Source organism: Chamaea fasciata, unplaced genomic scaffold, assembly GCF_029207755.1.
Source record: "Chamaea fasciata isolate MVZ Bird 193981 ecotype frontalis unplaced genomic scaffold, bChaFas1.0.hap1 SCAF_3, whole genome shotgun sequence".
NCBI lineage: Eukaryota > Metazoa > Chordata > Aves > Passeriformes > Sylviidae > Chamaea > Chamaea fasciata.
This window is the reverse complement of record NW_027094088.1, coordinates 102,561,496-102,574,992: the sequence shown is the minus strand read 5'-3', so window position 1 is coordinate 102,574,992 and position 13,497 is coordinate 102,561,496. Positions and strand designations below refer to the sequence as shown.

Here is a 13,497-nt window from a genome sequence, read left to right as displayed (position 1 = left end):
CGGTGGTGCCCAGCAGTAGGACGAGAGGCAATGGGCAGAAACTGATGTGGAAGGAAGTTCTACCTGAACGTGAGGAAGAGCGTCCCTGTGCGGGAGCGGATCGCCCGGAGGGGCTGTGGATCGCCCGGAGGGGCTGTGGATCGCCCGGAGGGGCTGTGGATCTCCCACGGGGGCTGTGGATCGCCCGGAGGGGCTGTGCATTGCCCAGGGGGGTTGTGTATTGCTCGGAGGGGCTGTGGATCGCCCGGAGGGGCTGTGCATTGCCCAGGGGGGTTGTGTATTGCTCGGAGGGGCTGTGGATCGCCCGGAGGGGCTGTGCATTGCCCAGAGGGGTTGTGTATTGCTCGGAGGGGCTGTGGGTCGCCCGGAGGGGCTGTGCATTGCCCAGGGGGGTTGTGTATTGCTCGGAGGGGCTGTGGATCGCCCGGAGGGGCTGTGCATTGCCCAGGGGGGTTGTGTATTGCTCGGAGGGGCTGTGGGTCGCCCGGAGGGGCTGTGCATTGCCCAGGGGGGTTGTGTATTGCTCGGAGGGGCTGTGAATCGCTCAGGGGGGCTGTATATCGCTCTCCCTCGCTGGAGCTGTTCCAAAGCCTGGGGTGGTGCAGTGGCGGCCTTGCGGCAGCAGGGGGCGCTCCCACGCCGTCCCGTCCGCACTCCGCTGTCCATGGTTAAAGGATGATGGATAATCGGTAGGGGATAATGAGCCTCTGCAGGTCTGTGCGCCTGCCAGGGTGGGGATCCAACCGGCAGAAATGGGTCTGGGACTGGCCGCCATCCGCACTGGTCAGTCAGCAATACATACGTACAGGGAAGTGGGAGTAGGGTATAAAGTCACTACCGTGCATCAATTTTATTGTCTTAATAAAAAGTTACTGTGCAAATTTCATTACTAAACTAGGAATGGCTTCCAGGAGTGATTGGAATTAATTACTGCAGAGCTTGCCAGGGTCAGTACATGCTTTCAATTTTCATTTACACTTACAAGAAATCTAATTTTTAATTAAAAGGATGGTTTTAATTCTGCGCCATCCATAGTAGTCGTTCTCTGCTTGTCATTTTAGGCAAATGAAAGAATTGTTAATATACCAAAAAAAGTTGCACTGGTTTTAGCAGCTCATGGTGAGGCACAAGGCTTGTTTGCCAATCAGTGTAAGTAAAACACATTGTTTGAAAATAGATTTACTAGGGAATGTGCTTCTTAAAGTATTAGGCACAATGCAAAATTAAGAATCTCTTTGTGTTTGCATTATTAAGAGGGCTAATGTGCTTGTCTATTAACACAATTTTCAGAGCAGGCTCTTTCAGAAAAATGCCACAAACCCATTCTGCCCTGTATGTCTTAATGAATTGAGTCTTTAATTTGAAAGTGTGTGCACTTTCAAAACAAAATAAGATCAGAAGGATTAAAAAAAATTACACAGAATTAATTGAGGAAAAAAAGAGGAATTTTATTGAAATTTATACTTTCCAGTAACTCCTGCATACTTACAGCTTAGACTAGTGTTTTGGAGAACACCTTTTATTGTTCAATATTCAGTCTCCTCATCCCTTAATTTGACTGTGAGACCAGTCATTGAAAAATTCCAGAGTTTAGCAACTTTCTAACCTGATTTATGTTTAATTTATAGTCCAGTATAATGATTAAATATTTTTTCCTCGGTCTTTCTGCTTACCAGTCCATCTCCATTTGTGGGATTGATTTAGTTTTGTCATTGAGTGGAATAATTTACATTTGTATTAATGGAATGTCTTCTGGATAGTATTTCCAGTTTATTAAAGTATTTTTAATTATGATCCTATTTTCCAGAATATTTTAATTCCCTTCTAGACTAGTGCATATTTTAAAAGGGTATTTTCTTCCTCTATGCCTGTCGCTTAATTAAAAGTATTGAACAAAACTAGATCTATACAAGAGATACTGTTTAAAAATACCATAGTCTTTTTTTTTTTTTTTTTTGCCAGTTAACTGCTGACAGGTGCTTTTTCAGATTTTCAGTGTTCTAGCAAAATTATGGTAGTAAATGACATTTACTCTCTCCTTCTCTCTACCGCTTTGTCAAAGTTCCCTCTGTATATTTCTTATACAGGTGTATTGATTTCTGAGCCTCTGTTTATTCTCTCTTGTCCATCAGAATAACCTGTTGTGCATTTTCTTTTCTGCTAAGTTTCCTGCACTCCCTTATCCTGTATATCAACTTTCCAAGAAGCCTGTCCTTCCAGGTCTGAGATGATTGAAACTGCTTTTGTGAAATCAGTTTCATTTGCTGTTTTCTCCTTGTTTAGTAACCTCCTCTCTTTATAATTTCTCCTGTTTCCATCCTTATGTTCAGTTAATTTTCCCCATAACTACCATCAAACTCAATAATAGCCTCCAGAAATGACATTTATTACTCCAGAAACCTTTGGAGATACATGGTTAATTAATCCTCCTGAAGCTTCCTGCCCCATTCTGTTACTCATATGCCTCCACGCTTCAGCAGAACCTTCTTAAACACTTGCCTGGGTTACGCGGTCTCTCAGGTTGTTGTTTTGGGATATTACCTATTGTTTATTTTTTTTCTTTTCTTTACCTAGACACACACAGAAGTTTTTCTTTTACCTTTTTCTGACATATTAAATACATTTTAAAAGTATACATTGTCCTCCAGTTTGTTTACAGTTTTGATTTTTTTTTTTTCCTAGTGGAAATCTTACTATTTCCATCAGCAACCCTGTAAGAGCCTTGTAATAGGTCAGCAAGTTTTCTTATTTTTGCACTGAGATATTAAATAAGGCCACTGTAACAAATTTTTAAACTAAAAGCAGCAAATCCCTAGAAAGATCCACATTTCATCTTTAATTCCTCAAATCTTGAGCTAGTGATAAATATTTCCAGCCATAGCTGTCTTAATTCCACTAATGTCAATATCTTTGATTGAATTAATTGCCTGTTTAGTATTTTAAGATGTTCTTGACTTTATCTCCCCTTCCCTGGGAAACCATACTTGTAAAGACTGCTTCTGATCTGTATCTCATAGATTATTACCCTCCAAACCATAAATACAAAATGGCAAAATGCATTATATCCTACATACTGACACATTCAGAGCAGATCACTAGGAAATATGCACTAAGAAATCCCCAGTCCCTGTAGAATTTATGTTTGACTTACTGAAATTAGATGTGCTGTTTTAGCATTTATGTATTAAAATGAGAAGTAAAATAGAAAGAGAAGAAAGCTAGCAGGCAAAGACTTACTCCTGTTATCAACTGACACAAGAAATAATTGGAAAATAAAATCACTCTGAGGAAAGTTTTTACCATAGTTGCCCAGAGAACTAGAACATGATGGTTTTCATCTTGTTTTTCAGACATTTGCATTGGGTTTTCTTTGCATATAATAAAAATACTCTGTGTGGCATAGTCAGAAGGTTGGATGATCATCAGTCATGTACAGGCAAAAAGGACCAGGAAATTTTTTTTTTTTCTGTTCCTGATTTTTCATCCAAAACTCCTTTTTCTGATTCTAAGTCTTATCTGATCTAGTGTAGATTTTTCACTCATTATATTCACAAATATTGAAACCAGATACCTTCTCAAATGTTCAAATCATTACATTTCCAAATTGAGTGTGGTTTAAGATGGCTTATTTCTTTTCTCACTACGAATTTGGTGAGAGATGATGAGGACAAGAAAACTTTTAAGAGGAAGATGATGGTGTGGCTCTCTTACAAGATCTTGGAGGAACTAAGTCAAACTCCACTTGGAACAAAATACAGTGGTTTTATTTTGGAGGAAGATACACTCAAACTCGCCAAACCTGTCCTGTATCTTTTAAAGGTGTCTCATCTTTGCCAGTAAACTGCTGGTAAAAATTGATAGCGGCTCCATTTGTTGCATTCAGAGGAATTATTTCCCTGGATTGTGTAAAGCATCTGTGCAGGCAAGGCCATATTCAGGCTAGTTTACTCTAGTTACTCTATGCTCAGGCAGAGGGATCAAAGTGCAGCAGTGCTTTCTTAAATTCAAATATAATTTTACTCTAATTAGTTAATTGGATTCCATTCTACATTTCTCCTGATGTTTGTTTGTCTGGTTTGTGTTTTGTTTTGGTTTTTATTATGACCAGATATCAAAATCCAGATATTTTGGTTGTGTGGTTTTCTTTTTTTCATGATGGCTGCTCTGACACTATATACTGCGAAAATATGCAGGAGTTCTGTTCAAGGTAAATTCAGGTGTGAGGGTTGGCATATAGAGAAATCCCCCTGCTGGATAGGTTTTAGGTTCATCTAAGGTAATTTTTTCTTTTTTTGCCTTTTAATTTTAAAGAAACCACAGGCCAAGTTCTGTAATCCTTACGGCTACAGATACTAATGTTGGCTAGCTCTTTAAACACTGTGTGGTTACTGAAAAACATATTTGTCATTACAACCCATTTATTAATTCCCTTTGACTTGCGTCACTTTTTTTTGTAGGTTTTAATTGTGTCCTGCAATCTGTATATCACTTAACAGCAAAAGCTCTTGGTTGGAAGTGTTCCTTAACTAGAAATTTTAATAAAGTGGTTGTTCAAAGAGGGAATGATTCTTTTATCTTGAGTTACTTTTACCTTGAGCAATTTTCTTCTCTTATTCCACTTTTCACTTCTTTATAGCTATTTTCTGGCTTTGAGTTTTGTTGGGGTTTCTTTTTGTCTGTTTATACTTCACCTGCCAAAGGAATGTGTGGCACTGGTTTTTATTTGCTTGTGTATAGGTTGCCACTTGGTGCACTTTATGTATGTTGTTTCTTTTATGAAAACCTCATAAATACAGTGTTTAGAGGCCAGCATTGGGGATAATTTCTTTTTTCCTGGAAAATGAATGTAACTTGCCTTCTGAAATGAATTTGGTTATGTTTTTGTCTTATCTGGGCCTTGTAGAGTGTACTGTACATATTTTATTATTTAGTATCTTTGGGTTTTGTACAATTATCACCTCAACAAAAATGTATGAGTATTTTTACTTTTTCATTAGTATTACTATACATTTTTAACTTAGTTCTAAAATAAAATCCATAGAGAAATAATACCATTTTTGAGAACTAACTGGATTTGCACAACTGAGACCATTAAATGTCAGTTGTTATATTTTTTTCTTCATCATTGCAACTGCAGTTTGTATGATTTAAACACTTAGCAGTAAAACAACTGAATACAGTAATAATACCATATCCATGCAAATATTCTCAAGTATAAGAGAAGAGATTATTAAAAAGAAGCCTACTGTGGAATTGATGGGAAGAAGTAATAGAAATATAGAATCATTTAGGTTGGAAAAGATCTCCAAGTTCATTGAGTTCAGCTGTTGACCTGATCCTGCCAAATCCAGCATGTCCCTAAACACGAGATCTACAAGTCTTTTAAATACCTCCAGAGATGGTGACTCACCCACTTCCCTGGGCAGCACATGCCAGTGCTTGACAGCCCTCTCAGAGAAGAAATTTTTCCTAATATTCAATCAAAACCTCCCTGGTGCAACTTGAGGCCGTTTCCTCTTGTCTTATTTCTCATTACCACTTCCCTGTGGTCCTGCAGGCCACTCTATTGCTGATGCAGGCCAGGTGCCATTGGCCTACTTGACCACCTGGGCACTCCTACCTCAGGTTCAGCTGCAGTTGACCAACACCTCCAGATCCTTTTTGCTCTTGGCCACTTTCCAGCCACTCTTCCCCAGCCTATAGCACTGCTGGGGTTGTTGTGACCCAGGGGCAGGGCCTGGCACTTGGACTTGTTGAAGAATTGTCCCTCAGCATCAGTCCAGCCTGTCCTGATCCCTCTGCAGAGCCTTCCTGCCCTCCAGCAGATTAACACTCCTGCTCAACTTGGTGTTGTGTGTGAACTGAATGAGAGTTCAATCATGTAATCATTTAGGTTGGAAAAGAGCTCCAAGATTATCGAGTCCAACCTTTTATTGAACACCATCATGCCAACTAGAGAGTGGCACTAAGTGCCATGTCCAGTTGTTTCTTGAACACTTCCGAGGTGGTGATTCCACCACCTCCGTGGCCAGTCTGTTCCTGTGTTTAACCACTCTTACCATGAACAAGTCCTTCCTGGTGTCCAACCTGAGCTTCCCCTGATGCAGCTCGAGGCCGTGTCCTCTCGTCCTATTGCCAGTTGCCTGGGAGAAGAGACCAACCCCCACCTGGCCACAGTCTCCTTTCAGGTGGTTGTAGAGAGTGACAAGGTCTCCCCTGAGCCTCCTTTTCTCCTGGCCAAACACCCCCAGCTCCCTCAGCTGCTCCTCATCAGACTTGTGCCCCAGACCCCTCCCCAGTTCCATTGCCCTTCCCTGGAATGCTCTAGCACCTTGATACCTTTCTTGTAGTGAGGAGCTCAGAACTGGACACAGCAATTGAAGTGTGGCCTCATGAGTACGATTCCCCTTGTCCAGATCACTGGTAAATATATTAGCTGGGACTGGCCCCAGTACTGAGCCCTGGGGAACACTGTTTGTGTCCAGCCATAGTTTGGATCTAACTCCATTCACCACTACACTTCTTTACCCTGTGCGCTTGTCCAAGCCATGAGCAGCTAATTTCCCAAGATCTTTTTCTGCATCTTGCACTTCTGCTGTTTCCCTACAAGCGCTTCAACAAACTGTATGAGTGAATATCACAGTGATTGGAATCATGCTTTTGGTCTGAAAGATCTTGAGTTTGTTCAGATGCTGGCATATTTTTGAAACCACAATTAATTATTCATGCAGTAAGGTTGGTTCCAGTGCTTTAATGATGCTGATGTGCTTAGTACATTTCCCTCGGACTGTGGACTGGATGCCTCATGTCTCAACACACTTAGGTGTGCCACTAGAAGTTATCATTCTGAATCATCCATTGCCACTCTTGAGCTTGGGAGCCTCTGTTTCTCCTGAAACTCCGAGTGGAGCTGCTCATGTAAACACACACAGCCCTGCTTTCCTTAGGATGATCTAAATGAGGTTAAGCAGTAGGTATTTGCTGATCCAGCTCATTTTGACAAAAGCCTTTCACACCATGTTTATGTGAGTAGACAGATTTAGGAAATACTATCCAGCAAAGTAGCACTGATGAGTTGCAAAGGCTTGAGCTGGTGAATGTGTCCTTTTTCATTAACACAAGGTTTTAAAGCTTTGTCTCTCTGTTACATCTTCAGTGTACTGCAGTGCTGCTGATGGTGTTGGATCAGTACTGATTAAATTAGCCCTGTAAGAGAAGAAATCAATCAGTACTTCTCTAGCAATTTGTATAGTAGTGTAGCTAGTACTTGAAAAAGGTGCAAAACTCCACACTTGAAAATTGTGTAGTTGCTTAAAACAGTGTGTAAACCAAGATTTTAAAGAAGCATTGAATAACATGATATTTAGTGTTCAGTTAGTAATACCCAGTTTGGGAAGACTTACTAAATTTTTGAAAGTGGATTTAAGTATATAATAAATATATTTCAGTATACTTTTTCTATATGTGTCTAAAATCTGTGGCAGATTTGGAGGGTGAAATTCTGATTTGTTTTGGGGGATAGTATTTTCTATATCACAATTTAAAAGTAAACTGATTGCTTTAGTGGGGTAGAAGGAATTTATTTTCCCATACAAGGTAATATCTCTAGAATGTTGAAATTAAATCAGTGAAATTCTAGGAACGCAGTTATTTGTTGGAAAACCAACCTGTGATATTTTGTTCAAAGCTCAAGTTTTAAAACGTGCTACTGGATAATGGTAAATAAAATCAAAAATGCCAAATGTACCTTCCTGTTCATTGCTTTATGGTTTATTTGTGCCTGTACTACTAATTAAATGTTGAGCATCAAAAATTAGGCGATGAGGTTTAAAATGTCAACAAAAGCTTAAAAACTGGTTTTTATATGCTTATGTAATATCTTAGGGTAAGCTTTAATGGTTTGGAAAACAGTAGGGAAAAATAAAATGTGAACATCGTTGTCAGTGTGTCACAATTTTTAAAGCATAGTTAGAAGTTGGAATTTTAAGAGATTTAGTCACTAAAGGGAAGCTGGTGGCATTTAGAAGTGCAACATCAGCAATATTTTTATATATGCATTGAGTCTTTGTTCAGCATTTAAACTGATTTTACAGTAAGTAAAATAAAATGTTTTCCTGTTTAATGAAATAGAATTTTATGCTGCTACTAAAACCTCTATGATTTGTTTCTGTACATCAGCTGTTATTTGCATTTCTCTTGCAACCACAGTATGTATATATATGGATCTGCTCAGACTGTGTGCTGTTAGTTACTTTGAAATCTTATTAAAATTATCCTGGAGGTGACTTTCAGTTCCTGAGGTTTGGAATATGTTATTAGAGTTCTTTAAGGAAAGATAGTTTGAAAGAGCCAATCACTGGGGAGCAGCAGGCTATGCAGAATAAAATAAATCATTTGGAGGCAAAGACTTGTGTTTATTAGCACTTCTTTTAAGGTGAAGGTTGGCCTTTCAATTTGAAATTAAAACTTAGTGTTGAATTATGAGTTACAGTTGAAAATTTCTTGGAACCAGATGTTGCTTTTAGTTTTGATTTTTAGGAAACCATAAAGAAATAATATTAAAAAAAATTAAAACATGCTTAGTAGCTGCCTGAACCATATTTTCTGGATGCTGATGGTGAATGTGACTATTTTTGGGGTTGATGTGCTTTGACAATGGATGGTGTCAAACCAGAGCCTTCAGGATCACTAGAAAATGCTGCCTGCATGAACACGTGTGTATATAAGTTTGTGGTAGGCTTCTGTTCCATACTTGAGACCTGAATAGCTGGATCAGTTTCTACACAGGGATTGAAGGACAGGGAATAAAGTGAAAAAACAAGCTTGGAAATGTAAGAAAAGTTCCGGAAAAGTACTCTGAAATCTCCCAAGCTGAGATGTGCTGTACTTGTTTAAGAAGGATCAGAGGCAGAGCTTGGGCACATGACCTCAAGCTACTCAATGCAAATGACGGAGCGTATCCTCAGGTTTTTGGCACAAAGGGTTTCTCTCTGTTCGAAGCATGCTATCAGCTAAAGCAGTTCTGGATGCAGTGCAAGCTTTGGCAGCAGAAGAAATGCTTGGGCACTCTCTGAAGATTGAAGGCGATGAGGTAAGATATGGCTTAAAAAGAGTTGAAAGTGAAGAATCCAAGCTGAGTCAGTCATTTTGATTGTGATAGTATTACATAATGTAATTGTTTTTTTCAAGGTTATGAAAAGCAAAATAAGTGTGTGTACTTTATCATGTTTCTCCTAGCTGATGCTAATAAAATGTATTATACCAGTGTGATGAAAATATTAAATTATTGAAGATATAAGTTCTAACATTATAAAATCTATTTTGCTCTGTTTGCATGTTTTTCTCCTTTCTAGGCTAATCAGAAAGTCAAACTAAGTTTATAAGGTGCTGATCTTGCTCTGGAAGTAAAAGTGTAAATAATTTTCCCTGCATGTAATGAATGTGACTTTATGAATAATGGAAAATGTTTCTTTGTGTTTCAATTTTGTGTATGCAAGATGTTGCTAATTATGAAGGGCTTGACAGTCTGCTCACTGGATTTGTTCTGGAGAGAAAATTTTGAAGTGTTTAATGCAAAACAAAGCCATTTATTTAACAAAAGCTTTGCTTACATGAAACTGCATGTTCTGAACAGATTATTGATTAAATTTACATCATTTTATGGTATGACTGCGGCTGCTTTGAAATCTCCAAGCCTCATATTACTTTCCTAGGTTTTCCTGATGTGGAAATACACATCCTTTATATGCACGTAGAAATAAGGGTTGATGATACTTTTCCTACTGTAATGCTTGTGGGAAAACTTGAAAAAAGCTTTGTCTCCTCATGTGGAGTATCAGCCATGTACATGCTTAGAATAATTTTTTGTGGTCTGATTTCTTAAGTGGGAAAAGAGTTAAACTTAATCACAGATGAACATCAGATGTGAGCCCCAAGAGTCGTGGTTTAGAGTAATGAGAATTTCTCTTTGAGGCAAAAATCAGTTTTCAATCTGTGTTTTAAATCTAAAATTACATTTTTCTACATCCCTCCAGGCAGATCTCTTTATCCTGATATGTGCTTTTCATGGTTTAATTTTACTGTCTTCTGAGAAAAAGTTTAAGTTTGACCAAGAAAGCTCTACTTTTACACAGTTTTAGAATAACTTATCTTCCTAAAGACTGTACTGGCAAAAAACCTTTCTTCAAAGCTCTTTCCTTTTTATCTTCCATAGAGACTTGCTTTTTTGAGAACTGGTCACTTTTCTTTTTGGGAGATGTTCATAACTTGAAATGCAAAGAATTCCAAGATGATAAAAGATAGGAATAACAGATAAAAACATAGAGTTCAAACCTCCCCTTTTTACTCTCTCTTTTTTTTCAATACATACATACACTTTTAAAAGCTAAAAAGCTTTTAAGCTGTCTTTTTTCATAGAATTTTATAGTAATATATTATAAAATCTTACTGACTAGAAACAAATAGGTGGGGTTTTTTTCCTTATACTGAGTTATTTTCTTAAAATGACATGGATTTATGCTAAGATCTAAGACAAGTGTTAAGATGTTTGTTTTTTCTTTGAAATGGTATTCAGTAATCTGGACTCCCAACATTTTAGAGAATTAACAAATCGAGATATAGCTTTATTTCTCTAATAAGTAAATAAACTCATAAATATCTGTTTATACACTGGGATGTTATCCTGATGTTTAAATTCCAATTCATTGAAGAGAATTATTTATGTATTTATCTGAGGTCTTCCTCTTTCTGCATATGTATCACAAAATTGACCATCAAAATGTTTCTCATTGTCCAGAACTTGCCAAAATGTTGAATATATGATGCAGACTGTGTCAAGCTCTTAGCTGTAGTATTCTGAGTTTACATGTATAACTGTTTATGATTTTGTTGCATTTACTAGGTTTGCTGGGATGGGTAATCTTCTTAAGGTCCTTACCAGGGAAATTGAAAACTATCCACATTTTTTCCTGGATTTTGAAAGTAAGTTCAAACAATTTCAAGACAATGAGAGAATCTTTTCCCTGACTTAGCAGCAAACTGAGGGAAAACTTTTAAAATCTGATTGCTTACAGTGTGTATTTTCCAGCACAACCAATCTGTCCAAGTCCTTGTCTCTGAAATCATTTGTTCACTCAGGACTCCTTTTCTCTTCCTTTTCTATTTTTCAGGAACCAAATGGGAAATCTTTTAAAAGTTCTCACTTGCACAGAGCTTGATCAGGGGCCAAATTTTTTCCTTGACTTTGAAAGTGAGCAAAGCTTCTTGCCTGGCTTGCCTTCTTTGCGTATTATTTCCTAATAAATTGCATGTGCTTATGCATCATAAAGCAATTCAAAAGGGATTTGCAAACAAATCAAATTATACTTCAGTAGAATATTACTTTCTGATATTTATAAAACCATACTAAATTACTTCGTTCTGAGCAGAGAAAGGGGCAGAGAGGAAGATATGCAAGTAAAACCTTATCTTGAATTAAATTCAAAGCGTTTATGAGCCTTTTTAAACTTACTTATGAATGAACTCAACCTCAACTTTCTTTAACAAATCAGGGTTAACAAAAATTATGATTCTTCCTTGGATGGAAATATATGTTGGAAATAAAAAGATGGGGGAAAAAAACCCCAGTGGAGGTGGAACTATTTTTGCTTGGTTCACTGATGATTTAGCTGGGTTTATAGTTTCTAAAAAGTAGTGAAATGGTCAAAGTGTATGTGCTTGATTGCATCTCTCTTAATTGCATGGTTTTCAGTTGCAGAACAGTGTTTCTCATTCCAGTTGTCTTGTCACATCTATATTTAATTCAAAGCTGTTTTCACTTTTGCTGACTACAGTTTCCTGGCATGTACTTCTAGACACTGTCACCAAATCCTTTAATATGGGTTTAATCTGTCTTCACTACATATGAGAAATGCATATTTTTCGAAACACTGACAGTGTGTGACGTTTTCCTCCTTAATACCTCTAGTCTTAAAAAAAAAAAAAAAAAAAAAGCCAACCGAAAAGTTTTGAGAATATCCAGTGTTTTTAAAATACTTTCATTTTGTAGCATGGTTTAAAAGAGCATTTCAGGTGATAAGACACATACTTTGTCATCTTGGAATAGTTTTGTTCTTTAATCATTTATTCCTGAATTAGTCTCTGAAAGAAGTAACTGACATGCTATGAACATGTATGTCTATGTACACTCAGAAGGACTGCTTCAAAAAGTCATTTAAATACATATTTAAATCTGATGAAATTGTTCAAACATGCTTTCTTAGATTAGAGCTAGAATGTATGATTGGAACTGTGCACATAGCTTAATCTTCTCATCTAGAGCTTAATTACCTTATGAAAAATCAGTTTTAAATTATGAAAAAAAGCTTCATAAAGGTAAAGTTTAGCTCTAGGAGAAGCCATGTATCCCTTCTTTGTCTTTATAATTTGAAAACTTTATTGTCATCCCAGGTTGTCAAATCTCTATCCAAACCACCACTTAATTTTTTTCTACCAAACTTTTGAGGGTCTTGGCAGTGCTCTGTGGCTTTGCCAAGCTACTGTGAAAGCTTTCAACTGCTCTGAGCTTACAGGTTTAATCAGTCCCATTGTGTCCTTATTGGCAAGAAAGTGTTCCTGACCCAGGCTGCAGGCTTGGCAGGAAACAGGTGCTGTGGCAGTGAGGAGCCTTGGTAGAGGTCATGGTGAGAGAGGGAAATACTGAATTTGTTTCTTTGGCAGTGAAGGTTGTTTTTCTTTCCAAAAGCATGTGGCCAAGAACTGAATGAAGTCCCCTCTCCCACAGGAGGTGCCAGTGGTTAGGGCACGCTAGTCAGGCACACCTACCTGGAGAGGAACAAAACTGTCAGCTCCAAATTTCAGGGACTTTCATGCTTGTAAGTGAAAGTTTAAAAGTTTTTCTCACCACATACAGTCCCAGAGGTTTTTAGTGGCACAAAATCTGAATTGGCTCAAAGGGATGTGACTAAAAAAAGGGCTGTGGTTTTGTGCTTTAGTCTCACATAATTGGCCATCATACAGTGGAAAAAGACACTCTGAGTGAGTGGACATGGGTCTGAGTCTGGTGTGGACTTGCTGGACGTGTGGCTTTCTGTGGCCTGAGCTGTCAGTTCAAGCTCATGGGTCAAGTACAATACAAGTCACTACAGTTGGCCATTCAGAGGATGATGGGTGTGCTGAACTGATGTGTTTACTGTGTTGATTATTTGCGTCAGCATCTTGTTTTTTAGTTTCTGTGGGCTTTTTCATTAGCTGGCTACAAAAAAAAAAAATAGTTTGACATCATCTCTTTTCCCCTACTTTCGTGCAGGTGTCCACACTGTCAGTTGCAATTCTTTTTGACACCTAACATTATTCTTCAATCCAAACTGGAAACCAAGTTTTGTGATTCCGTGATCATACTTGAGAAAAACTAGAATCCAGCATTAATTCCAGTTAATGCTGTATAGCAAAAGCAGTTCTGTTTGCTCCCCAGTACTCATTTTAGAGTTGGGCAGTTAC

The 13,497-nt window shown here is 38.1% G+C and overlaps 1 protein-coding gene across 7 annotated transcripts in view; it reads left to right on the top strand.

Moving 5' to 3' along the window:
- The window catches only part of CYRIA (CYFIP related Rac1 interactor A), a 54,326-nt gene that overhangs the window by 24,692 nt on the left and 16,137 nt on the right, over positions 1-13,497 (top strand). For 3 of the 7 annotated variants that reach the window (XM_066179951.1, XM_066179955.1, XM_066179958.1), the window contains exon 4: positions 11,169-11,248. The exons of 1 other annotated variant lie outside the window; for it this stretch is intronic. In XM_066179951.1, coding sequence (XP_066036048.1) covers positions 11,176-11,248 — 73 coding nt within the window. In that variant the 5' untranslated portion in view covers positions 11,169-11,175. Of the gene's footprint in view, positions 1-10,896; positions 10,981-11,168; positions 11,249-13,497 lie in introns of those variants that run through there. 3 more of the 7 variants (XM_066179954.1, XM_066179956.1, XM_066179953.1) reach the window with 2 other exon arrangements.